This window comes from Rhinatrema bivittatum, chromosome 11, assembly GCF_901001135.1.
Source record: "Rhinatrema bivittatum chromosome 11, aRhiBiv1.1, whole genome shotgun sequence".
In the NCBI taxonomy this organism is placed as follows: Eukaryota; Metazoa; Chordata; class Amphibia; order Gymnophiona; family Rhinatrematidae; genus Rhinatrema; species Rhinatrema bivittatum.
In genome coordinates this window covers 102,101,098-102,128,681 of record NC_042625.1, presented here as the reverse complement: position 1 = coordinate 102,128,681, position 27,584 = coordinate 102,101,098, and the positions used below count along the sequence as shown (strand labels likewise).

The following is a 27,584-nucleotide window of genomic DNA, read 5'->3' as shown; positions in this document are numbered from 1 at the left end:
CATGCCTCTCTAAAGAGCTATGGTACAACTACATCTCGAGTATTGCATGCAGTCCTGGTCACCTCATCTCAAAAAGCATATAGAGGAATTAGAAAGGTACAGAGAATGACCAAAATTATAAAAGAGACGGAATGGTTCCCTTTGAGGAAAGGCTAAACAGATTAAGACTCTTTAGCGTGGAAAAGAAATGACAGAGGAGATATGATAGATATGTAGAAAATCATGAGTGATGTGGAATGGATAAATAGGGAACAGTTATTTACCCTTTCAAATACTACTAGGAGTAGGGAACCTCCATGAAACTAGCAACTGGCAGATTTAAAACAGATGTAGAAAGTACTTTTTCACTCAGTGCACAGTCAAGCTGTGGAATCTGTTGCCAGAAGACTTGGTCAAGGTGATGAGCATAGCGGAGTTTAACAGAGTTTGGACAAGTTCCTGGAGGAAAAGTTCATGAACGATTATTAGCCAAATGGACTTGGGAAAGTCACTGCTTATCCCTGCGAGTAAGCAACAAGGAATTGGGTCTATTCTTTGGGATCTGCTGGGGATCTGATCCAGCATGGCACATCCTACGTTTTTATTCTACTGCTTTTCACCTGCAGTTTTTGCACAAGTTTTCAAATCACTTACTACCTTTTAAAAACTGTCTACAAAAATATGCATAGAGATTTGCACCTGCTTTTTCTGCAGTTTTTTTTTAACCTAAACTACATGCAGAGTTTTCTCCTCCAACCTAGCCTCTCCCCAGGAACACCTTCATCACAATCCGGGTAAGATCCACGGGTTATGGAACTACATGCACACTTTTACCCACAGATAGGGTAATTCCTAGACAACCAATTTAGATGGGTAAAATACTTTCCAGCTATGGAAATGTCCTTGAAAATTGCTTTCAGTGTGTGCACATGCATGCATCTATCTGCCTGTGTGCATTATCTGCTCAGCTACAAGTACACGTGGGCTGTGATGCTTCATGTACTTTTAGTGAGGTGAGAAGAAGACGCCCCAGAGGCATAACAAAGGCCACAAATACTACTGCATAGACTGCAGAAGCCACCTTGGTTATTGGCCATATTGCTTCCTATTTTCAAAACTGTGAATTTTTTTTTCTTTATAGAATTTTCATTTAAAACTTTTAAACAGAAATATCAAGAAGTAATACAGATGTAATCAAATTACTACACATAATATAATTCCATAATTAAACACGTCTCCATTCCATGACCCATAATATTGGGGGAGCTAACTTATACAACTATTGAACAAATAATCATAAACTGTTAGGAGAGAGAGAGAAGGATTTTCTATTGGCCTTCTATATTATTTCCTCCTAATGTACCCTTATCCAGCATAAAAGTCTCCAATTGTAAGGGGTCAACAAAACTATATTTCTTCCCTCTAAAAGTAACAAAACAAACACATGGATATTTAAGGAAAAAAGTATTTTAACTTTTAGAGAGAGGAAGTGTCTCCTTTTAGCCTGAGTGGCTCGAGACACATCTGGAAACATTAAAATCATTTGACCACAGAAATTCAGATCCCTGTGTCTAAGAAAATCCCTAAACACTTTATCTTTGTCAGCTTCTAATAACATAGAAACAAATAAGGTAGCTCTTTTATCTATGATGTCAATTGATTCCTCAAGGAATGTAGAAACACCAATGGTTGAAGTATCTGGATTTTCTTCTTCCACCTCTCCAATTTTTTTGGAAAAGTAGAAGACTTTTGAGAAAACAGGTATTTCTTTCTCTTCATATTGCAAAATTTCCCTGATGTATTTTTTAAACATTTCACTAGGTGATAGAAGCCTAGTTTTCGGGAAATTAATCAAACGTAAGTTTTTATATCTCATCATGTTCTCAAGATTTTCTAACCCTCCATAAATAGAGAGACTATCTTTAATCTGGGCTACCCCAGTGTTTTCTAACAATTTAACTTAGATGTTACTTTTTCCATGTCGTCTCTCAGACTAAATACTTCCTTTCTTTGTTCTATCTGTAATTTATTCAAATTAACTATACCTGACAATGATTCATTCATTTGTGAGACATTATTATTAACAGTGGACATCAATTTCCATATATCTTTTAGGGTTATGTTATCAGGAGGATCTGTAGGCCATTGCTCTGGCCTCTTTGATTCCCCTTTAACTGACCCTATTTCCAAAGTCAATAATTGATGACTTATCTGTGTTTCTCCAAAATTTACGCAGTCTCTTCCATTAGGTGGACCACCAAATTCTAATTGCAAAAAACCTTCAGAAATCGATACCTTAGGTTGCGGAGGAATTGAAGGTCCTTCACCAGGACTGAGGGAGGCAGAAAATTGCTCCCCCAAAGTGTCCTCTCTTGGTGACTCGATCCATCTAATGACGAGGTCGTCCATAGGGCCCCTGGGTGTTATTGGTGACATTGGGAAGCTTTTAACTTTCCTTTTTCTCCCCATAAGATCCTGGGAGAGTAATCAAGAAGAGTTCACCAACTATTTATCCCAAACAACACTGAAGGAAGGGTGACTTCTCTGACCTTCCCCGGACTAAGCCAGACAAAGCTGCGCACCCCTTTGGAAATGCGCGGCTTAGGTGGCGCGCCAGAGATGGAGGTGCGCCATCTGCTGTTTGAATTTATACAGCAGATGCCGGCTGATAACGTCAGACGCGCCTCTCTCTCGGGTCTCGTGGGTCTCTCCAAGCTGTTTTCTCCGGGTCTCAGCGGTCAATGGTCAGTCCTTTCTATGATGGTAGTTGGGGGCGTCTCTCTCTCCTTCCTTACACTCCCCGTATGAATGTTTTATTTTTAGTATAGTATACACAAAGAGATACAGTGAAAATATTTAAAATGATAAAAGTGCATATGTAACAGGTTTTTACAGTATGTTAACAAGTAAGTTTACAATATTCGAGTACTGAGTAACACACAAATATGTCCAACCAGTCAGCTAACAAACCGTTATCAGAGAGTGATATAAACCATTCACTCAGATCACAGAATTGTTAGAATTATGGATTAATATCCCCAATAATAGGTCATTAACAAAAGTTAGCAAACAGATCTGATATTGAGAGGTGAGGAGTCAACTCTTTACCTGCATTCAATAGGAAAGGGTCCCAAGGTTGTGGTACATTTTGATATTCATCCCAGGCATAAAAAGTGTGGATTTTCATTGAGAAGACCTTCCAGACAGTCTGAATCCAGAGAGTGTAAGTTGCAACATCTGCAGACTTCCATACCTCATTGCCACTAACAAATTATTCACTAAAGGGAAGCAGAAAGTGGTGAGACCTGGTATAGGAAACCCCAATAAAATTATGGCCAGGTCAAATGGAAGAGAGATCTTGGCAATATCATATATCCATGATATAGACTGTTAGCTGAGGACATGTCCACCAGAAGTGAATCAAGGACCTTGCCTCGCTGCAAACTCCAGCACCTCTCTGAATCACAAAGTTTAATTTTATGCAGTCTTACGGGAGTACGATACCCATGGCACAAGAATGGTGACCCTACATAATGAATTGCTCTTATGGAGGTGCCAAATCATGTATTCCCATTGCTCTTCAGTAATGTCCTTACCCAAGTCAGTTCTGTTTTTATAAATACTAATGGGGTCCCCCTCCTCCTCAAGTGTTAACCAATACATTTTTTAAATCAACCCCCTGTTAATGACTTCCCAAGAATTAATTCTCAAAAGGCTTTAAACTCCTACCAAAGGCAGGCTGAAGAGTAACTGCAGGTACCTAAAAATGGGATTGGAAACCCCTCTAATTTCTCCTCCAGCTGCTGAACTGAAATGAATTCCCCTCCATGAATCAACTGACACCTCGCTCATAGAGCCAAGAGAGATTGGTCCTGTTCCTATGTAGCAGTTATTCCATAAGAACGTCAGTGGAGATAATGGGAACATCTTCTCCCGTGTGAAATTAAAGAAATCCGTATCACAATGTATGGTGAGAATTGCGCTGCTCCACTGGTGACCCAGCAAGGCCCTCACTGATAGCCATGTTTTTATTATGTTTTCATGATAGGCTATGGTCCCTTATTCAAGAATTTGTAATGTGTTATATGATCTTGTTCTTCTCATCTATGTATGTTCATAACCCACCCCAAACTTAGGAAGGGCAAGTAAGAAATGCTTTTTAAATAAATAAATAGGTAGTCTCGTCAGACAGGGATAAGGTCAGTTTCACCTATACCAGCCCCTTCCTCCGCAGGTTAAACCCTTGGATTTGAAGGTCGGCAGGACTTAGGCGAGGTCCTATAGAGAACACAGGCTAAGGTCCAGGCAATGGTTGTGGCAGGCAGCAGACAGGCATGGTCAGGGTCCAGACAGAGGTCGTACACGAGAGATCAATCCAAGGGGGGAGAAGACAGGACAAGGATGAGGCAACAGGGAGCAAGACAAGGTGAAGGCAAGGACCAAAGCAAGGCAGGAATGAGATGAAAGAGAAACTAGCAACATGCACTGCAGAGCAGGAGAACCTGTTGCTGATATATCGGCCTATAGTTACTGCAGTGCCTAAATAGGGCCATGTGATGTCATCAAATGGCGCTGTAGAGCTTTTCCCACTGCGGCCCTTTAACCTTCAGCACACGGGTTTAATGGAGGCTCAGGAGGAGGAGGAAGCATGGCGGTGTTCCTGCCACAAAGAGATGGTGTCGGGGTGAGACTGGTCACAGGTGTAATATTCGGAGTTAACAGTCTGCTTGGGAGTTAGCAATCTGTAATATTCCGCTATCTTCTGATGGGAGGAGCAATCAGATAGGAGTTAGCAATCTGTAATATTCCGCTATCTGATGGGAGGAGCAATCAGATAGGAGTTAGCAATCTGTAATATTCCGCTATCTGATGGGAGGAGCAATCAGATAGGAGTTAGCAATCTGTAATATTCCGCTATCTGATGGGAGGAGCAATCAGATAGGAGTTAGCAATCTGTAATATTCCGCTATCTGATGGGAGGAGCAATCAGATAGGAGTTAGCAATCTGTAATATTCTGCTATCTGATGGGAGGAGCAATCAGATAGGAGATAGCAGTCTGTAATAAATCTGCTGTTAGACTGCGGAATAGCAATCTGTTCTTATTGGCTCCTAAAGAAGGGACTTTTAATAAGTTTTGGGGAGGGATCGGGATGGTGGGGGGTGTAAGAAAGTTAAATTTAAGGGTTGGGGTGGGTTTTTTTTGTTTTTTTTTAAATAAATGTGCCCCTCCCCCCGCACTAACCTGAAAAACGAATTTTCCCCGAAGCTCTAGGAAAATCCGTTTCGTGGTTCAGGTCCTCCCGAACCACAACAAATTAGGCAATTTTGTTGAAATTGCCTAATTCGTAATAAACGAATGCACATCTCTAGCGTGCGCCCTAGGTCTTCAGGCAACATGGCGGATCTGCAACGTCGAGCCGGTCCGGGGACGCCGGAGGGAGACGGCATGGAGACGCCATGCCGTCCATCAGACCCGGAGGGAGTCACCACAGAGGTAAAGAAGGCGGAGTGAGGACGTCGAGCAGCGACGGTCGCAACAACAGGACAGCCCCTTGGTCTGCCAAACATGATACCCTGATAGAAAAGGATGATTTCCTACTAAACTTTTCTGTTTAATGTATGTCATTGTGAAGAAGTGGTCTTACTACTCCTCCTTAACCTGTGTGGGACCAGGCTAGAGGCCTAGTGAACCTTAAATCTTATGGAGAGAGAGAGCTCCTTGGGCAGGATAAGAGACTGAAGCTAGCTAGGTTCAGAAGGCCCCAGCATCTCCAGGAGGGGAGCTCCTGCATACAGCTCTGCATGAAGGTATTGCGAGGTACACTACTAGGAGGTAGGCAATCTATTAATATCTACGTAATAGTAAACTGCTAGAAGAAAACAGGCAGTCTAATATTGTTTGCTGATTGAATGGAAGAAATAAAGTTTAAATTGCATGAAGAAAAGCTGGAGTCCTGAGTGTCTGTGTCTCCAGCCTAAGAAAGTTGCTCAGTCATCCCACAGTCACCCCTAATAGTACTTGAAAGGAGGTATTGACAGGGAGTACAGCTTTTTCAAGATAGACCCAATGTTTTTCATCCAGGGCTTTCCATAAGAACACGTTTTAGATGAACTGCCCATCAAGAGGCCCCAAAATCAGGAAGACCAAGGCCTCCCTTTTCTTGGAGACCCTTCATGGCTTTACCCACATGAAAGCAGATATGTGTGAGCTAAGCTCAGACGTATAGGAGGAGGGGTAGGACCTGGGGTAAAACGCTCATCTTTATCACCAAAATTTTACCAAAGCAGTAACAAGAAGAACAACCATTTTCTTAGGTCTTGTTTAATGTTGCTCAACAAAGGTAAATAATTCAGTGAAAACAAGTGATTTAAATTAGCAGATAACTGTATCCCTAGGCATCTCAATGAGGTGCAAGCCTACTGGAAGGGAAAACTATCAGGGATCTGGGAACGATGTACCTGAGACAGATTCAAGTCCAATAGCTCAGACTTGTTCATGTTAGTTTTAGAGCTGGCTGAAGTCGGCAATCAAATCAGAAAGAGTCTATAGTGATAGGAGAGGTTCCCTAAGTGCTCTCTTATGCATTTTGCCCTCTGCTCCTATCACTCCATGGATATTAGGGTGAGATCTAATCACACAGGCTATTTGAATCCAATTTCCCTTAACCATTGCCATGGACACAGAAAGCAAAGTTGGAGTTGCATCAAAAGTATCAGGCTTAGTGATTAAGGGTAGTAAAGGCCACATCACCAAGTTATCCCCACGTTTATTTGTTCCCCAAACTATAAAAGTGGGGGCCCATGTTGATTACACTAGAGCTTCTTTGTCAACCCCTATAACTCAGTTTTTTCCTCCACATTCAGATTTTAACTATGGAAGTTCAAAGTAATGAGAAGGAATTAACTTTGATTAAGCAGATGGTAGATATTTTAGAAACGAAGGTTTCTATTGTACAGGTTTTGGATTATTCATTTGTCAAAGATAATCATATTTACAGAATAAGTAGGAACATGAGAAAATATTAAGCAGAAAAATCTCATGCTTATACTTTCCAAAAGAGAAACTGGTCTCCCTGAAGCACATGTTTAAAAAATATGTAGCATTCTTTCTGTTATGAACAATTTATTTCTGCCTATTACATGCCGCCATATAAAAAGTCATTTGGGAACGAGAGGTCTATTTTCAAAAGCATTTAGCCAGATAACTCAGAAATTCCAGCTAAGTTAAAGGCATTCCGGGGTGTAACTGGGAGGAGCTCAGTTAGCCGTGTAAGTTAAAGGCATTCCGGGGTGTAACTGGGAGGAGCTGAGTTAGCCGTGTAAGTTAAGGGCATTCTGGGGTGTAACTGGGAGGAGCTGAGTTAGCCGTGTAAGTTAAAGGCATTCCGGGGTGTAACTGGGAGGAGCTGAGTTAGCTGTGTAAGTTAAGAGCATTCCGGGGCGTAACTGGGAGGAGCTGAGTTAGCCGTGTAAGTTAAAGGCTTTCTGAGGTGTAACTGGGAGGAGCTGAGTTAGCCTTGTAAGTTAAGGGCCTTCTGGGATGTAACTGGAAGGAGCTGAGTTAGCCATGTAAGTTAAAGGCATACCGGGGTGTAACTAAGAGGAGCTGAGTTAGCCATGTAAGTTAAGGGCATTCCGGGGTGTAACTGGGAGGAGCTGAGTTAGCCATGTTAGTTAAAGGCATTCCGGGGTGTAACTGGGAGGAGCTGAGTTAGCCATGTAAGTTAAAGGCATTCCGGGGTGTAACTGGGAGGAGCTGAGTTAGCCGTGTAAGTTAAGGGCATTCCGGGGTGTAACTGGGAGGAGCTGAGTTAGCAGTGTAAGTTAAAGGCATTCCGGGATGTAACTGGGAGGAGCTGAGTTAGCCGTGTAAGTTAAGGGCCTTCCGGGGTGTAACTGGGAGGAGCTGAGTTAGCCGTGTAAGTTAAGGGCATTCCGGGGCGTAACTGGGAGGAGCTGAGTTAGCCGTGTAAGTTAAAGGCATTCCGGGGTGTAACTGGGAGGAGCTGAGTTAGCCGTATAAATTAAGGGCATTCCGGGGAGTAACTGGGAGGAGCTGAGTTAGCTGGCTATGATAAGGGCCTTCCGGGGTGTAACTGGGAGGAGCTGAGTTAGTCGTGTAAGTTAAGGGCATTCCGGGGTGTAACTGGGAGGAGCTGAGTTAGCCGTATAAATTAAGGGCATTCCGGGGAGTAACTGGGAGGAGCTGAGTTAGCCGGCTAAGATAAGGGCATTCCAGGGTGTAACTAGGAGGAGCTGAGTTAGCTGTGTAAGTTAAAGGCATTCCGGGGTGTAACTGGGAGGAGCTGAGTTAGCCGTGTAAGTTAAGGGCATTCTGGGGTGTAACTGGGAGGAGCTGAGTTAGCCGTGTAAGTTAAAGGCATTCCGGGGTGTAACTGGGAGGAGCTGAGTTAGCCGGCTAAGTTGGTTGGGCCAAAAAGCTGTTGCAAAGTTAAAGAAAAATTATTTCAATATTCTGCTCACTAAAAGGAAAAGAATTCCTCCTAACCCTCCACCTAAGTCGGAATCTCCCAGTAATTAGTTTCAGAACAAATGGTTTTGTTTCCTTGTAGGCATGAGAATTAGTGTAACTGCTCATAAGTTTAAAACTTGTGCTAATTCAGCCCTTTTTCATGTTACCGTATATCAGTGTTTTCCAACCAGTGTGCCTAATCAGGAAAAGTCAAACTGCATAGTGCTCAGATCCAGACCAGCACCTCGCAGTAGTAAAGAGTCACCAGCAGTGCTTCTTGAAGATGTAGGAGCTCCTTTCTGACAGGTGTAATGGTGCATGCCTCTTCTGCCTGGGTATAGCATGAGCTCCATAGTGTGCTAATTACCTAGTTAACATAGTAACGATGGCAGAAAAAGACCAAATGGTCCATCCAGTCTGCCCAGCAAGTTTCCCACGGCAGTAAATGCCGCTCCTTGCAGGTTACTCCATGTTTATGTTTAAGGGTTGTAACTGCCGCTCCATGCAGGTTACCCCCAGGCCCACTACCCCCATGCTTTTTTTCATTCTTTCCCATCCTCTAGCCTTTAGTGATCCACAGTGTTTATCCCATGCCCCTTTGAAATCCTTCATGGTTTTAGTCTTCGCCACTTCCTCTGGAAGGCCATTCCAGGTATTCAACACCCTCTCTGTGAAGAAATATTTTTTCACATTGGTTCTAAGTCTTCCTCCCTGGAGTTTCAAATTGTGACCCCCTAGTTCTACTAAATTGTTTCCTATGGAAAAGGTCTGTTGTTGACCATGGTTCATTAAAACCTTTAAAGTATCTGAAGGTCTGTATCATATCACCCCTGCTCCTCCTCTACTCCAGGGTATACATATTTAGGTCAATCTCTCCTCATAAGGCATTCAATGGAGACCACCCACCATTTTGTGCACTCTTCTCTGGACCGCCTCCATCCTGTCTCTGTCTCCTTTGAGATACGGTCTCCAGAACTGAGCGCAGTACTCCAGGTGAGGCCTCACCAAGGACCTGTACAAGAAGATTATCACTTCCCTTTTCTTACTAGATATTCCTCTCTCTATATAGTACAGCATTCTTCTGGCTTTGGCTATCACCATGTCACACTGCTTTGACGACTTCAGGTCGTTAGACACTATCACCCCAAGGTCTCTCTCCTGCTCCGTGCACATCAGCCCTTCACCCGCAGCACAAACAGTTCTTTTGAATTACTACATCCCATATGCATGACTCTGCACTTCTTGCATTAAATCTCAGCTGCCATATCTTCCACCACTCTTCCAGCTTCCTTAAATCCTGTCTCAATCTTTCTACTCCTTCCAGCGTGTCCACTCTGTTGCAGATCTTAGTAACATCCGCAAATAGACAAACTTTACCTTCTATCCCTTCTGCAATGTCGCTCACAAAGATGTTGAACAGAACCAGTCCCAAGACCGATCCCTGCGGCACTCCACTTAACAAGGCTCTCTCTTCAGAGTAGGTTCCATTTATCATTACACTTTGTCTTCTATCCGTCAACCAGTTTGTAATCCATACCACCAAATTGGAGCTCACCCCCAAGGTTCTCATTTTGTTGATGAGTCTTCTATGCGGGACCGTATCAAAAGCTTTACTAAAAATCCAAGTAAATCACATCAAGCGCTCTTTCCTGATCCAGCTCTCTAGTCACCCAATCAAAGAAATCAATCAGATTTGTCTGACAGGACCTTCCCCTGGTGAAAACATGCTGTCTAGGGTCCAGCAATCCTCCTGACTGTAGATAATTCACTATTCTTCCTTCAGCAGTGACTCCATTAATTTTCCCACCACCGAGGTGAGGGTAACTGGTCTGTAGTTTCCAGCCTCCTCTCTGCTCCCATTCTTGTGTAGTAGGACCACCACCGCTCTTCTCCAGTCACTCTGCACCACTCCCGTTTCTAGGGATCTATTGAACAGGTCACACAGCGGACCCGCCAGCACATCTCTGAGCTCCCTCAGTATTCTGGGATGAACTTCATAGGCCCCATGGCTTTGTTCACTTTCAGTTTTCTTAGCTCTTCCCACACATTATCTTCCGTAAATGGAGATTTGTCTACTCCACCACCTTCTACAGTTATGTTAACAAGTGACGATCCTTCTCCTGGGTCTTCCTTAGTGAACACTGAAGTATTTATTTAATATTTCTGCCATTTCTTCATCTCTCTCCACTCATTGATCCTTATCACCTTTCAATTTCACTATACCACTATGTACCTTTCTCCTTTCTCTGATGTATCTGAAAAATGTTTTCTCACCTCGCTTTGGCTAGCCTTTCTTCTGCCTGACCTTTTGTTTTCTTGATTACTTCATCTCCCTGTTTCACCAGATATTCTTCGCTGTGTTCCACTTTTTGGGATCCTTTATATTTCTTGAACACTGTTTTGTTTTTTTTTTGCTTTAATTTTGTCAGCCATCTCCTTTGTGAACCAGATTGGTTTCTTATTTCTCTTACTTTTAATTACTTTTCTAACATATAGATTTGTTGCTTTTGTAATTGCTCCTTTTAGTTTGGCCTACTGTTGTTCCACCTCTACCATTTTCTCCGTCTTCAAGTTCCAGCTCCAGGAATTTTCCCATATGCAGCATATAGGGTATGGACAGCCAGGTCCTGCTTTGTGCAACATGCACATTGCACACAGCATTTTCTCCTCTTTGCCCTGCTGAAGCTTATCCTGAGTCCTCGCAGCCTCTGTCCTATTTCCAGGTTGATTAAGATGTGCAAAGTGTGCACACACACTGGATGTGACTTACTTTGAGTATTGGGAGCAGCACTAGTGGAGGAGCTCTCCCAGTCAAATGTAGCTGCCAAGGTAACTGACCAAGGGGGCCGATGCAATATAAAGCACGGAAAGCGGGCGCTGAAAAATCAGCACCCACTTTCCTAATGTGTGTATAGCGCCCACAAGGGAGGCACCATGCAATACTCAAATAACTGCGGCTGCCGGTTATGAAGACTAACGCCGGTAAATTCGGCGTCGGTCTTCATAACTTGGCAGTCTGCAGAGTTGGTTTTTTTAAATTTTTTACTTAAGAAAAGAAGTACAGAAAAGCAGTTTTTTCTGCTTTTCTGTACTTCTTTTACCTGCGCTCAGCTGTTAAAAGCCTGCTCCTTTGCATGCGGAGTGAATGAATAATAGCCTCATTCACATGCAAGAAACATGGATCTATATTCAGGCAACAACCAACAAGGACTGAATTACATAGTCTGGATAAACAGATAAGCATGGGTGTAGCTTGCTTATTGCGGTGGTTAATACCCCTAACTAATTAAGCTATTTCACTTAGATGCAGTTCCAACACTGCTCTCTACATTAATGGCGGGGGTGGAAGGGAAATAGAATAAAAAAGGTTACTAAGAGCCAAGAGTAACAGATAAGTATGAGAAGAAAACAAAAGTGTGAAAGCTTGCTGGGCAGACTGGATGGGCAGTTTGGTCTTCTTCTGCAGCCATTTCTATGTTTCAATTGCATGTGATGAGTGCTATTACATTCACTCCGCGTCTGACGCGGGTTAAATAGGCACTAATCCCCCTATTGTATTAGGGGGTGGATTAGCGCCTATGTAACCCGCAGAGTGCGGGTTATACAGGCCCCCACGCCAGCTGCCCATATCACACCATCTCCTTTCTATTATACTTGTATACAGAAGGGACTGGCCCATTGTGCTGAATTCATGTGCGTCTGAGTCCCCTTCTCCATTTGTTTTAACATTTAGAAGCAAGATTGGTGGGGCTTTCAGTGCTTCTGTCACTCTTCTTTTGGCCATACAAGTTATCTCCATGCCTATCTCGTGGAGGTTGGTGTACCCACAATATTTTTATTAATGTTTTGTGCCTTGTGCTGGAAAAGGTTAGGAAACTGTTAAATATCCGTGTACGTATTTTTCTTGCATAAAATAAAGCTATGGAATAAGATTATTTATTTATTTAGCATTTGTTTATATACCGAGGTATAGCTGACATTGCCTTCACTCCGGTTTACATTATAACAACCAGTTACATTTAAATTCATAACAGTATGACAGAGATTGAATCAAAACAACAATAACTTAATAAAATTCAATAAATACATTGAACATTAGATATGAATGTATGCAAATCTTGAAGTAGACGGTTGATATCGTAGGTGAGAAAAAGGTTTCTGCGAGTCGGGGCAGAGTCAGAAGGAGGGGGTTGCTGGCATGAAAAGGAATGAGAGGTGGATATGATGCACATAAAGCCCTAAACGTTAGGTTTCTGCAGCCACAGTGATTTGCCCCACTTCATATAATTGCACAAGGAGATCACATTTCTTTTAAGAAAAACGTTTTAATAAACGTTTTGTTCCAGGAATCCAGCAGCAGCTGCGTTCCCTGCTGTCGGCCTGGTTACCAAACTTCAGCGTCAGCCACAAGGCCAAGAAAGGCCTGGGCTCAGCCATGGATCCGCAGCTCAGGCCTCAGACCTTGCCTTGCCTCTTAGCCAAAAAGCGGCCGCTGACTGCTGCTGTTGGCCTTGGAAATGCTTCTTGCAAGAGCGACCCGGCCCCGAATTGCACGGAGACGTTTTCAAGCCCTGAGGCTCTGGCGCTCTGTCCCGGGCTGCGACTCGCTGGTCCGCGGCTGGGGGGGGCCCTCTTGCTCGCGCGGCACTCGTTGGGATGCGCGGTGCATGCCGGGCAGGCTTTAAAGCCGCGGGGCGGGGGCAGGGCGGCCTCTCGGCTCCAGGCCGCGGCGCGTGAGGTGACGGATCCGCCTCTTTCTATAAAAAAAAATAAAACCCTAAAAAAATAAAAAAAGTAAAAAAAAGTAATAAAAAAGGAACAAAAGCAAGCAATAAAGCGAAAGGAAGTAATAACCGGAGAAGTAAGCGCTGCCTGCGCGCTCTGCCGGGGAGATGAACGGCGCCAGCAGCAGCAGCAGTTACCCCATGGCGTCGCTGTACGTGGGCGACCTGCACCCCGACGTCACCGAGGCCCTGCTCTACGAGAAGTTCAGTCCGGCCGGGCCCGTGCTCTCCATCCGCGTGTGCAGGGACATGATCACGCGCCGCTCCCTGGGCTACGCCTACGTCAACTTCCAGCAGCCGGCGGACGGTGAGTGCCCGGGCGGCTGAGCGCGTGCCCGGGCGGCTGCGCGCGCGCTCCGGCGGCTGCGCTGTGTGCTGGATGAGAGCTTGCCGGCATGGCTGCAGCAGGATCCCTGTGAGTACCTGCCTCCGTCCGCCTCCCTCGTACCTGACAGGACTGTGCGTGTAAATGGTGCTGCTGCTGCTGCTGCCGGGTTACTAATTGCACTACCAGCCCGTGCTGTCTGCTGCCTCACCTGTGTGCTCTGTAAATCCAGTGCATTAAATCTGAAATGCGTTATAGACATCAGTCCATGTAACGAATAGCACACATGTAGCATAAATAACATGTCCCAAGGGTCAAATCTCTATCATGTGTGAGACACTGACACATATGTGTATCAGAAATCAATACGATTCCCGGTACATGGTCACATGCATGCAAGATAAGATTTCTAATGCAAACACAGGGTGTTACCATATGCAGAATGGAAATATAGCATAGTACAGTTAGTAGCTACCACTTACAAGGTTGTGTGTTAGTGTGTGAAATGCGTATACTGTGGTTGTGTGTTAACATGTCAGCAGGTTAGGAAAATGGATGCGCAATTTTAACCACCGTCCCTTTTCCTAACCTGACTGCCAGAATGCTTTTTTAAAAAATGTTTTATTTTGACAGTTCTACTTTATCAGTTCCTTTGACTTAATATCGCCACGATATTAAGTTAGAGGAAGTACAGAAAAGCAGCATTTCCTGGCGTGTAGCAGATGGACTCAGGACCAATGGGTATAGTGTACTCCTGATAGCAGTTGTAGACGGATCAGATTTCAATCTGACGTCAGCCCTAGTACATAGACCCCTGCAGGAAGTGCAGCTCCTCGGTATTTTCCGTCTCCATAGCAGTTCGGGACTCTATGCACACTTGCACAGCATTAGAGTAATTTTACCAAAGAAAATAAGAAATCTTTCCTCTACAGACGAGCTCCGCTCTCCTGCGGTGACACCCATTGGGTCCCTCGCCCAGTTGAGAATTCCCGAGGTGATTTCTGCGATCCCTCGGAGGTAAGCCTCGGTCCGGCGGCCGACCTTCAGCATGGACCTAGCCCCCGACATCGGGTGAGGCTGAGAGGCAGCGGGTGCAACCTTGAGCGCAGCGGTGAAGGTATTTTCCCTCTCCCCCTGCAGCTGGAAACTGCCTGGAACGAGACCGGGAAGCGCCGAGACAAGGTAAGGTAGAAATCTATTTAAAGGTCTCCGGACAGAGGTGAGCCTTGTGCACAAATACCTTGTGCGCGCAACATCACGCGCCCAAGTACCATGCGCACAAGCGACGCGCATAGCAAAGCGCTTACTGTGCCGGGCGCATAACTTCGATCTGTGTGCACAGCAGCGCGCACATCTCCCTGAGTGCGCACCAAACTTACGCGCGCAACTTCGATGCACCGGAGCGCACAACTGCATCTTACGCGCACAAGCCATGGCACCACCGGAAAAGAAACTCAAGGCTCAGGGCCTTTGCCCAGCATGAGGAGGCCACGGCCCTGTGTATACAATGCGAAGAGGCCCTAGGAGATCCAACTCATGGCCCTTCCCAGCCGGGACTGGGCTCTAGCCTCTTGGGTAGTACGCCGGACCTAGCATTGCACAGCAGGATCCCCTCTCAAACTGGGCTCCCCAGGGACACGGTGCCCCTTAGTCTAGACCCAGCATCTATCTCCTGGTTGGAATTCTTCAAAGGTCTGCATACCTTCATCCACATGCAACCGGGTCCTCCTATAATACGGCCACAAGCTCCACCAGAGGACCTCAATATCCCGGGTCCCTCTATGCCCAGGGAAGTGATCCCACCGCCCAGAAGCCCCACCTTCGGGGACATGGACAACTCGGATGAGGATTCAGAACCCCTGGAGGAAGGGGAACTCCCTCTGGGGACAGAGCCCCACCGAACCATGAGACACTTCTTCCCCAGGACGAGCTTCCAGACCTGGTCGCACACAGCTTAAAAGAGCTTGCTATCCCGGGCACAAGTGCCTCAGGGGAACCTAAGACGAATCCCCTGCCAGAGGGACCCCGTCAGACCTCCCGCCATTTCCCACTATTACAAGCCGTCCAGCAACTAATTGACCTGGAATGGGATGCTCCGGAGACTATGTTCAAAGGGGCTCGGGCTCTGGCAGCCATGTACCCTCTGGACCCAGCCGCCAAAGTTCTCCTGTTATGTCCGAGAGTGGATGCCATGGTCTGCGCGGTCTCGAAGTGCACTACTATCCCAGTGGAGGGAGGAGCAGCACTCAAGGATGCTCAAGACAGACGTCTGGAATCCATCCTCAAACAGTCCTTTGACATCTCCGCTATGTCTCTACAGATCGTGGTCTGCTGTGCCGTGGTGACACGCGCCTGCTTATCACAGACCAGGAACAACACTCCTGGGGAAGCCCTGCAACCAGCTGTATCATTCCTCACGGATGCCGCTTCTGATCTGGTGCGCACTGCAGCTAGAGGAGTGTCATCCGCCGTGGCAGCCAGAAGACAACTCTGGCTTCGAAGCTGGTCGGCTGACGCATCCTCCAAAACGAGACTCACAAGGATGACCTTCAAGGGAACCCTCCTGTTCGGAAGCGAACTAGAGAAACTAGCCAACAAATGGGGCGAATCCCCACTGCCGCGGCTACTGGAGGACAGGAATAAGAGAAACCTGCGACCCTTCCTCCGGACCTCCAGCGGCAGAGGATCATAGCGCTTCAACCCATATAGAAGCCAAGAAGACCGTGGTACGCAGACATGCGAAGACTGCTGGCAGGGAACCCCCTGCCACTACCTCCACACAGAGACCTGCTCCAACAGGGACCGATCCTCCACGAGGATCCAGCTCTTTTCTCTCTTACGTTCTGGCCATTGAGAGGACTCGCCTGAAGAAGAGCGGATACTCAGGGGCAGTAATTGATACCCTACTCCGAGCACGCAAGTTCTCCACATCCATAACATACATAAGGATTTGGAGAGTATTCGAAGCCTGGTGCGAGGACCACAATATCATACCAAGCTCAGTCAAAATTCCTGCAGTTTTGGAATTCCTGCCGATCGGCCTACAGAAAGGATTGTCTCTCAACACGTTCCTTTTTATGCCTGCAATCCCCTCCTTCTGTATTCCGTCCTGTCTTGCAGAAACCTTTTTCTCTTTAACGGTGTCAACCGTCTACTTCAAGTGTTGCTTACACTAATAACTATTGTTCAATGTATGGTTCAATGTATTTATTGACTTTTTAAGTTAATGTTCTGATTCATTCTCTTTACACTGTTATGAATTTAAATGTAACTGGTTTGGTTATAATGTAAACCGGAGTGAAGGCTATGTCAGCTGTACCTCGGTAAATAAACAAATGCTAAATAAACATAAATAAATCATGCTGGTTTACAAATAACAGGGGGTGTAATAACTTTGAACCTTGAACAAGTGAAGAGAATCAATGCAGTTACAATAAAACAAGGCTGTTCAACTGGGGGAAGAAGAAACAAAGCTCTAGTAACTTAACAGACAGAGGTTTAACTATTTACAGTATTCTGAAGTGACTTTCTATAGTTGATGCTGAATGTAAAACTTAAGCAGGTGTTCCCTGTACGTACCCGGATCAGTCCAGACGCCTGGCCTCACACATCCCTGCCAGCAGGTGGAGACAGAGAGAAAAACTTGCCTGACCCTGCTACATAAAGCCTAGTGCCACCTGCAGTTCCTCAGTATTTTCTCTTTCCCTGTACGTACCCGGATCAGTCCAGATGCCTGGGCTCACACATCCCTGCCAGCAGGTGGAGACAGAGAGAAAAACTTGCCTGACCCTGCTACATAAAGCCTAGTGCCACCTGCAGTTCCTCAGTATGTTCTCTTTCCCTGTACGTACCCGGATCAGTCCAGACGCCTGGGCTCACACATCCCTGCCAGCAGGTGGAGACAGAGAGAAAAACTTGCCTGACCCTGCTACATAAAGCCTAGTGCCACCTGCAGTTCCTCAGTATTTTCTCTTTCCCTGTACGTACCCGGATCAGTCCAGACGCCTGGGCTCACACATCCCTGCCAGCAGGTGGAGACAGAGAGAAAAACTTGCCTGACCCTGCTACATAAAGCCTAGTGCCACCTGCAGTTCCTCAGTATTTTCTCTTTCCCTGTACGTACCCGGATCAGTCCAGATGCCTGGGCTCACACATCCCTGCCAGCAGGTGGAGACAGAGAGAAAAACTTGCCTGACCCTGCTACATAAAGCCTAGTGCCACCTGCAGTTCCTCAGTATTTTCTCTTTCCCTGTACGTACCCGGATCAGTCCAGATGCCTGGGCTCACACATCCCTGCCAGCAGGTGGAGACAGAGAGAAAAACTTGCCTGACCCTGCTACATAAAGCCTAGTGCCACCTGCAGTTCCTCAGTATTTTCTCTTTCCCTGTACGTACCCGGATCAGTCCAGATGCCTGGGCTCACACATCCCTGCCAGCAGGTGGAGACAGAGAGAAAAACTTGCCTGACCCTGCTACATAAAGCCTAGTGCCACCTGCAGTTCCTCAGTATGTTCTCTTTCCCTGTACGTACCCGGATCAGTCCAGACGCCTGGGCTCACACATCCCTGCCAGCAGGTGGAGACAGAGAGAAAAACTTGCCTGACCCTGCTACATAAAGCCTAGTGCCACCTGCAGTTCCTCAGTATTTTCTCTTTCCCTGTACGTACCCGGATCAGTCCAGATGCCTGGGCTCACACATCCCTGCCAGCAGGTGGAGACAGAGAGAAAAACTTGCCTGACCCTGCTACATAAAGCCTAGTGCCACCTGCAGTTCCTCAGTATGTTCTCTTTCCCTGTACGTACCCGGATCAGTCCAGATGCCTGGGCTCACACATCCCTGCCAGCAGGTGGAGACAGAGAGAAAAACTTGCCTGACCCTGCTACATAAAGCCTAGTGCCACCTGCAGTTCCTCAGTATGTTCTCTTTCCCTGTACGTACCCGGATCAGTCCAGACGCCTGGGCTCACACATCCCTGCCAGCAAGTGGAGACAGAGAGAAAAACTTGCTGACCCTGCTACATAAAGCCTAGTGCCACCTGCAGTTCCTCGGTATTTTCTTTGTCTCTAGCAGATGGCACAGGTGCTCTACCTGCAGTTCTGTGGGTTTTTTGTCTTTAATGCTTTTCTTTTGAGCCTCCCGGAGGTTTTTGTTTTTTCGTTGGATTCCTGGTGGGTCTTACCCTGTCCGGTAGAGGCAGATGGGCCGGGGGTTTCTCCTTTTTGTGAGCCCGTCTGAGCGCCCGTGGGATGTACATCTGGTTGTCCAGTTCTCTCCCTCATGAGGCAGCCCAGTGGCTGCAGGCTCTCCAGGGAGTTTTTCATTCCCTTATGGCTGAGACTACCTGTTTCTTTTCGTCAGGGTTTTAGCTCTCAGTGTATCTTTTGATAAAATTAAAAGAAATCAAAGGCTGTTTTTATCTGGCAGACGGCAGCACAGCTCTGATGGCGACTTCCCCCCAGTAAGATCAGCTCCAGGGTGAGGGAAGCTTTCTTTTTCCTTTGGGGATTTTTTCTCCTTACTTTTTCTTTTTGGCTCTCGACGGTATTTTTATTTCCCTTCCTCAGCAAGACCTGAGGTGCTGCTTGTGGAGCCTGTGGCTCGGCACGATTGCATCTAAACAGGGCCGGTCTTTGTGCTTCATGTTCGGAGGGCGGGGAGGGCTCCTCCGGAGCTCCTCCACTGGCGAAGCATCGTTGTCCCGGTGATTTGGGGGGCTATTTTCGTCCGCAGCGCTGTCCGGGGAACTGATTCTTCTTCCGAGGGCGCGGGAATGGCGGCCATCTTGGATTTTTCGGTGGCAGTTCCCGCGCCATTGGGGAGAGTGGGGGAGGGTCTGCCTCCTTTGTCTCCAGTCCGTTCCGACTTCGGGGTCGGTCGGGGGGGGGGGCCTTGAAGGGGTGGAAATCGTGAGTGGGCCTGGTGCTGCCACTAGCTCTGAGGGTGCTGGGGCTGTAAAGTGCTTTTCCCCAGAATTACCTACAGTACCTGAATGTAATCCACTTTGAAGTGCTGAAAAAGTGCGAAAAGTGGATTATAAATAAATAAATAAATGGTTTTATTATTGTTCGAGGCCTTTTTGGCCAGCAAACAGCCTGGATGCAGAATGGGCCTTAATGCTGAGCGGTCTCTGGGAAGTTCGTTGCCGGGCTCAGGACCCGCTTTGGGGGTCAGGCCATCATTGCCCTCCGCTCAGATGTTTCAGTCACCTCCGGCACCAGGTTGGGGCCTTGGTGACTCCGGCGATGCTCCCGAGGACCCGGACTCAGGGGTACCGGCAGGTCAGGGGGCACCGACGTCTGGGGATACTTTGCTGGGAGATGATCCAGGGGTCCCTAGTCTCGGGTCCGAGGATACTGAGGAGGTCCGCCTGTTCCAAAGGGAGGAATTGGCGGTGTTGCTGCCCTTAGCCTTTCAGGTGTTGGATGTTAAAATGCCCCAAAGTGACCCTGATTTGGAGGAAGAGGATCCTGCCCTGGACAGGGTAAGAGGTCCCCCAGCTTCCTTTCCGTACTATAAGGTGGTTAAGAAGTTGGTGGATGCAGAGTGGGGGACACCTGATGCTTCGCTGAAGGTGGGGAGGACCTTGGGGAAGCTCTATCCCCCTCCAGAGGAGGTCTTGGAGTGTTTTGTCCTTCCTAAGGTCGATGCGGCAGTGTCCGCAGTGACTAAGTGGACCACCATTCCCGTGGTGGGTTCTGCGGCATTGAAAGATATGCAAGACCGCAAATTGGAGGTTCACCTCAAACAGATCTTTGTAGACTCTGTGCTGGGTTTGCATGCGGCGATTTGCTCAAGCTTTATGCAGCGAGCTTACCTCCCTCCGTTGGGTGCAGCACCTGCAAGACCTGCTCCCGAAGTCGGGGGTGCAAGCGGATAGTGTCGAGCGAATAGAGGCGTCGGTTGCGTTTGGGGCAAATGCCCTCTATGATTTAGTGCGTACGTCCTCCAGAGCTATGGCTTCAGCTGTCGCGGCGAGACAGTTGTTGTGGTTGTGTAATTGGTCAGTGGACGTCTCCTCTAAGATGCAGTTAGGTTCTTTGCCATTCAAGAGGCGTCTGTTGTTTGGGGATGACCTTGAGCATCTGATTCAGTCACTTGGGGAGAATAAGCTGCTACGGTTACCGGAGGACAGAACTAAGGTGAAGAGGTTTTTTCAGACCCATTCACGTCTCCGTACCGACAGGAGATCTCGGCTGATGCGGGCTATCTCTGCTCCTCAGAGGTTGTTTTCCCCTAAAAGGCATACTTGGGGGCAGTCCTTTCGGGGGGGCCCATAGGCCGTTTCGGGGTGCTGCAGGAGGATCTGCAGCCAGTGGCAAGTCCTTGCAATGAAGCGAGGCCGGTCCATGCCATTATTCCTATTATAGGAGGTTGCTTGACGCGGTTTTACGACAAGTGGGCCAACATCACCCAGGATCAATGGGTTCTCAGTATAATAAGAGACGGCTACGTGTTAGAATTTGCTCGGTCCGTTCGAGATCTATTTCTAATTTCACCTTGCAGTCCGGGGCACAAGCAAAAGGCGGTACGGGAGACCTTAGGCCGCCTCCAGGAATTGGGGACAGTCATTCCAGTGCTCACGGCGGAGCTCCGAATGGGACGCTACTCCATTTATCTTGTGGTTCCAAAGAAGGAGGGCACATTTCTGCCCATCCTCGATTTGAAGAGAGTGAATACCGCCCTCAAAGTCCCTGAATGGAAACCATGCGTTCGGTGATAGCGGCGGTGCACAAGGTGAAGTTCCTGGCTTCTCTGGATCTTACGGAAACCTATCTGCACATTCCGATTCACTCGGAATCCCAGCATTTTCTTCGCTTCATGATCCTGGGACAACATTTTCAGTTCAGGGCACTTCCTTTCAGTCTGGCTACAGCCCCACGCACTTTCACCAAAGTGATGTGGTGGTAGTGACGGCACTTCGGAAGGAAGGTCTTCTGGTGCATCCTTATCTAGATGACTGGATGATCAGAGCAAAGTCAGCAGATCTATGTCAACAGTCTATTTGCAGGGTTTGCGGTGTTCTCCACTCTCTCGGCTGCATTGTGAACATGGCCAAGAGTCATTTGACCCTGACACAGTCCCTAATTTACCTGGGAGCGAGGTTCGATACCCTGTTAGGCAAAGTGTTTCTGTCAGAAGAAATGATGCTATCTTTCAGAACTGAGTTCGGTTGTTGCAATTACGAATTCCCAGAGTATGGGATTATTTGCAGGTCTTAAAGTCCATGACTTCAACCTTGGAGTTGGTTCTCTGGGCTTTTCTCCATATGAGGCTGTTGCAGAGGGCGTGTTGGAAGCTGAGCTCAGAGGAGTTTTACCTGCCCCTGCCCCTGAAGGGGGAGGCCAGGGAGAGTCTTATCTTGGTGGCTTCAGGCGGTTAATCTTCTCCACGGAATGGACCTCGAGGTCCCGGATTGGGTGGAGGTGACGACAGACACCAGCCTTTCCAGATAAGGGGCGGTCTGTCAGCGCCATTCCGTTCATAAGAAAAGAAATGACCATGCTGGGTTAGACCAAGGGTCCATAAAGCCCAGCATCCTGTTTCCAACAGAGGCCAGACTAGGCCACAAGAACCTGGCAATTACCCAAACACTAAGAAGATCCCATGCTACTGATACAATTAATAGCAGTGGCTAGTCCCTAAGTAAACTTGATTAATAGCAGTTAATGGACTTCTCCTCCAAGAACTTATCCAAACCTTTTTTGAACCCAGCTGCACTAACTGCACTAACCACATCTTTTGGCCACAAATTCCAGAGCTTTATTGTGCGTTGAGTGAAAAAGAATTTTCTCCGACTAGTCTTAAATGGGCTACTTGCTAACTTCATTGAATGCCCCCTAGACCTTCTAATTCGACAGTGTAAATAACCGATTCACATCTACTCGTTCAAGACCTCTCATAATCATAAAGACCTCTATCATATCCCCCCTCAGCCGTCTCTTCTCCAAGTTGAACAGCCCTAACCTCTTCAGACTTTCCTCATAGGGGAGCTGTTCCATTCCCTTTATCATTTTGGTTGCCCTTCTCTGTACCTTCTCCATCGTCCAGGGCATTTGGTTTACGAAAGAATCTGCATGGTCTATCAACCGGTTGGAGACCAGGGCAGTATGGCTTGCGTTGAGGTTGCTTGTGCTGCTAGTGAAAGGTCGCTCGGTCCGGATCCTGTCAGACAATGCGACGGCAGTGGAGTATATCAATCGGAAGGGCGGTACCTGGAGTCAGGCGGTAGATCAGTAGGCTCAGCTCTTGATGCATTGGGCAGAGGTCCATCTAGAGTGGATAGCGGCGTCTCATATAGCTGGTGTTGAAAATGTCCAAGTGGATTGTCTCAGTTGCACTCGCCTAGACCCAGGAGAGTGGGAGTTGGCGGAGTCCGCAATGCAGCTCATCCGGAGACATTGGGGGGTCTCCTCATTTAGATTTGATGGCGACTTGTCAGAATGCCAAAGCGATACGCTTCTTCAGTCAAAGGAGACAGCCCGGGGCCGAAGGCATTGACGCGCTGGTTCTGCCTTGGCCGCAGGGGGTTCTGCTTTACGTGTTCCCTCCTTGGCCTCTGGTGGGCAGGGTGTTGCGTCGCATTGAGAGACATCATGAGGAAGTGATTCTGGTTGCGCCAGAGTGACCTCGGCATCCGTGGTTTGCGTATCTCATCAACATGGCAGTGGACGATCCGATTCGTTTGGGACATCTCAAGGGCCTTCTTCGGCAGGGTCCCATATTTTCCGACCAGGTCGATCACTATTGTCTAGCGGCTTGGCTTTTGAAAGGCGGAGGTTAAGGAGTAAAGGTTATTCGGAGTCTGTCGTCACCAATTTGTTGCAGGCCAGGAGGCAATCTACTAATCTGGCTTACGTTAGAGTCTAGCGGGTGTTCGAGTCCTGGTGTATTGCTCATTGGGTTCATGCCCTTCGGTCTTCCATATCCGAGATTTTGTCCTTTCTGCAGGAAGGTTTTGCTAAGGGTCTATCTCCAAGTTCCCTTAGAGTTCAAGTGGCAGCCGTGCTGTCTGCGGGGTAAAGTTGGTGATTCTGCTATTTCATCTTATCCGGATGTGGTAAGGTTTCTCAGAGGAACGAAGAATTTGAGGCCTCCAGTTCAGAAAGTGTGTCCATCCTGGAACCTGAATCTAGTTCTACGGGGTCTTTGTTCAGCGCCGTTCAAGCCTTTACGGAGAGCGACGCTGAAGGACTTGACTCTCTAAGTGGTTTTTCTGATAGCGATTTGTTCCTGTAGGCAGATTTCGGAATTACGAGCTTTGTCCTGTCGGGATCCATTCCTCCAGATTTCAGACTCGGGGATCTCGTTGAGGACGGTGCCTTCCTTTTTACCAAAGGTCGTTTCAGTGTTTCAAGCAAACCAGACGGTGGAGCTTCCCGCTTTTCCGGAGGGGGAGGCGTCTGCTACATTGCAAAATAACTCAAGAGATTAGATGTTCGCTGAGCTCTTTTGCGCTGTCTTGAAGTGACTAATGATTTCAGGAGATCTGATCATCTTTTTGTCTTGTGGAGCGGCGCGAGCCGAGGTTCTAAAGCTTCCAAAGCTACTATAGCGCGCTGGTTGAAGGAAGCTATTGGTTCCACTTACATTACTGCTGGGCGGCAGGTTCTGGAGGACTTGCGTGCTCATTCTACACGGTCTCAGGCGACCTCCTGGGCGGAGGCGCAATTGGTATCTCCTCAGGAGATTTGCAGAGCTGCAACTTGGAAATCCTTACATACTTTTGCGTGACACTATCGTCTGGATTTGGGGGCTTCTGGATCTCCGTCTTTTGGCAAACGTGTTCTGCGAGCAGGACTCTCCAGGTCCCACCCCATTTAGGGAGCTTTGTACATCCCAGGCATCTGGACTGATCCGGGTACGTACAGGGAAAGGAAAATTGGTTCTTACCTGCTAATTTTCATTCCTGTAGTACCACGGATCAGTTCAGAACCCGCCCGTTTTCCTGGAGGTGGAGAGTCGCTCCTCAGCTGTAATTTTGCCTTATGCGTACAGATTCATAGCAGCCTGTTTATAGTTTTTCACGTTGACAAGAAGTTTCAGGTTTTACTTTTTTTCTATTGATTCATTGGATTGAGAGTTGCAATTTTTTGCTTGGGTACAGATCTATACTGAGGAACTGCAGGTGGCACTAGGCTTTGTGTAGCAGGGTCAGACCAGTTTTTTCTCTGTCTGCATCTGCTGGCAGGGATGCATGAGCCCAGGCGTCTGGACTGGTCCGGGGTACTACAGGAACGAAAATTAGCAAGCAAGAACCAATTTTCCTTTATTGCAACAGGTACTAAGAGTAGGGTTTAGGCTGTTTCAAAGTCAGTTCATTTTGAGGTGCGGCTTGTAAGTGGGCCAGAATGAAAAGCAGAAATTGTGGAATGAGTTCAAACCCCCTTTCCTCCTGTGTTGTAAAAAGGAAGAAAACCTCTGTACCTCTTAGTGCTTAAAAATCCTGAAATTCAGTCTTTGTGGAAAGTTCAAAGCAGTGAAATAAAGGTGTTCACCTGCTCCTCTCTGCAGCGGAACGTGCTCTGGACACCATGAACTTCGATGTGATCAAAGGCAAACCTATTCGCATCATGTGGTCTCAGCGAGACCCTTCGCTGAGGAAATCAGGGGTTGGGAATGTCTTCATCAAGAACCTGGACAAATCTATAGACAACAAAGCACTTTATGACACCTTCTCTGCATTTGGGAACATTCTTTCCTGCAAAGTGAGTCCTGGAAGCCAGCACTTTCTCACCCAATCCACGTGTGCTGAGAGAGAACAAAGCACCTTTCCCTGAACTGAACTTTTCTCCTCCGTTGGACTTGCAGGTGGTGTGTGATGAGAACGGCTCTAAGGGCTATGCCTTTGTGCACTTTGAAACCCAGGATGCAGCAGATAGAGCGATTGAGAAAATGAATGGCATGCTCTTGAATGACCGCAAAGTGTAAGTGCCTCATCTCATTCCTCCCCCTTTACAACTCTGCCCATTCTCCAAGGACAGTGCCTTTCAGCTTCACATCTTTCTGCTTTGCTAATAGGTTTGTTGGGCGTTTCAAGTCTCGTAAAGAGCGGGAGGCAGAGCTGGGAGCCAGAGCAAAGGAATTCACAAATGTTTACATCAAGAACTTTGCAGATGACCTGGATGACGAAAGACTGAAGGAGATGTTCAGCAAATATGGTGAAAGCATGAGACATTTCAATGCACGTGCTCCAACTCCTGCACACAGACATACACTGATGTGTACAGAATCACTTGCACACATTTTGCAGTCATCGACACACATGCATTTCTCTTATACTGACTCATACTCAGACATGTGCCTTGCTGGGATCAGGTTTGTAAGTGAATTGTTGATGCTACAATCACAGGTCGTGTTACTAGTGGTCCAAAATGAGTCTCACCACCTCAGACAGTCTCATTACTGCTTAGTATAACTGTCTCATGACCACAAATGATAAAGAGATTGAAAGACTGATGAATGGACATTTCTCACAAGTAAGCAATGACTGTTGGACTCTGGTTGTGTCATCAGTGGTTGGTAGCAGTCTTGGATATTAAATGTCTTTCTCACCAGTGGCTAACGATTGTCCCAGGATTGTCTTACTGATGACCAATGGATGTCCCTTGAAAGCGGAGGAATTCTCGCCAATAGATAATGAATGTCTTTTGTCTGCAGGGAAGACTTTGAGTGTTAAAGTAATGACAGACCCCACTGGTAAATCCAAAGGCTTTGGCTTCGTCAGCTTTGAGAAACATGAAGATGCCAACAAGGTATGAACCACATGATGGAGCTTTTCTTCTCTGCCCTTCTGAGATAGAACCACGGGTCCTCAAGCAGCTCTCCTGATAACTCAGCAATAGACCTGATTTCCAATCTGTATGCGCAGCTGTTTAGATTTTCAAAAAGTTGAACTGGCTGATTTTGGGAGTTATCTGGTTAAACTTACCCAATAAAAAATGCTGTTAATCAAGTTTTACTTAGGGAATAGCCACTGCTATTACTGGCATCAGTAACATGGAATAGACTTAGTTTTTGGGTACTTGCCAGGTTCTTAAGGCCTGGATTGGCCTCTGTTGGAAACAGGATGCGGGGCTTGATGGACCCTTGGTCTGACCCAGCATGGCAGGTTCTTATGTTCTTATGCCTTCCCCTCTGACAGTGTAATTTATCGTAACCTGCTAAATGTGTAAGTTGCATAAGTATAGCCGGTTAGGCAGGGACGGGGCCAGTGGCATGGCTAGATCAGGGACAGACCTTAATTGATTGGCACTGATGTTCACCACTAGCTGGTTAAGTGAGAGGAAAATGGGCAAAATTTGTCCAGCTAGATTTCAGTGAATTTTCAGACAAAAAACTAGCCACTTAAGTTTAGCTGAAAATATAGCTAAAGAAAACTCCGATAAAAAGCCGGATTTTGAAAATGGACTCAATCGTCCTGCTGCTTCACCCTCTGGTATATCCCGCAGTATCTGTATATTCCCTGGAAATGGATTCCTGATCCCTGAACAATATCTGCTGATCATCAGTGGCTACTAAGTAAAGCTCTTAATCTGCATAGGTAGAAGTCTGATAAAGTTTCTCATTCCACAACTGTAATGCATGAGCAGTTTTCCCAGAACGCCCAGTAAATTTGGAATGATTAAGTACTCTGAGGTGTTAATGGTTGTACTGGGATTAGTAAATCTGGGTGTTAATGGTGTGGGTTTTACTGGGATTAGTAAATCTGGGTGTTAATGGTGTGGGTTTTACTGGGATTAGTAAATCTGGGTGATAATGGTGTGGGTTATCCTGGGATTCCTAAAGCCGGGTGTTAATGGTGTGGGTTGTCCTGGGATTCGTAAATCTGGGTATTAATGGTGTGGGTTATACTGGGATTAGTAAATCTGGGGGTTATTGGTGTAGGAAACACCTGGGTTGGCAGGATGGTGTTAATGGTGTGGGTTGTCCTGGGATTAGTAAATCTGGGTATTAATGGTGTGCGTTATACTGGGATTAGTAAATCTGGGGGTTATTGGTGTAGGAAACACCTGGGTTGGCAG

General features: G+C 46.9%; 1 protein-coding gene across 2 annotated transcripts in view; it reads left to right on the top strand.

The window, feature by feature from the left end:
• Positions 1-12,587: 12,587 nt before the first annotated feature.
• PABPC4 (poly(A) binding protein cytoplasmic 4) overlaps positions 12,588-27,584 on the top strand; it is a 49,207-nt gene continuing 34,210 nt past the window's right edge. The window contains exons 1-5 of one of the 2 annotated variants that reach the window (XM_029619277.1): positions 12,588-13,544; positions 25,075-25,268; positions 25,372-25,487; positions 25,582-25,721; positions 26,221-26,315. In XM_029619277.1, coding sequence (XP_029475137.1) covers positions 13,346-13,544; positions 25,075-25,268; positions 25,372-25,487; positions 25,582-25,721; positions 26,221-26,315 — 744 coding nt within the window. In that variant the 5' untranslated portion in view covers positions 12,588-13,345. Of the gene's footprint in view, positions 13,653-25,074; positions 25,269-25,371; positions 25,488-25,581; positions 25,722-26,220; positions 26,316-27,584 lie in introns of both variants that reach the window. The other variant, XM_029619278.1, reaches the window with a different exon arrangement.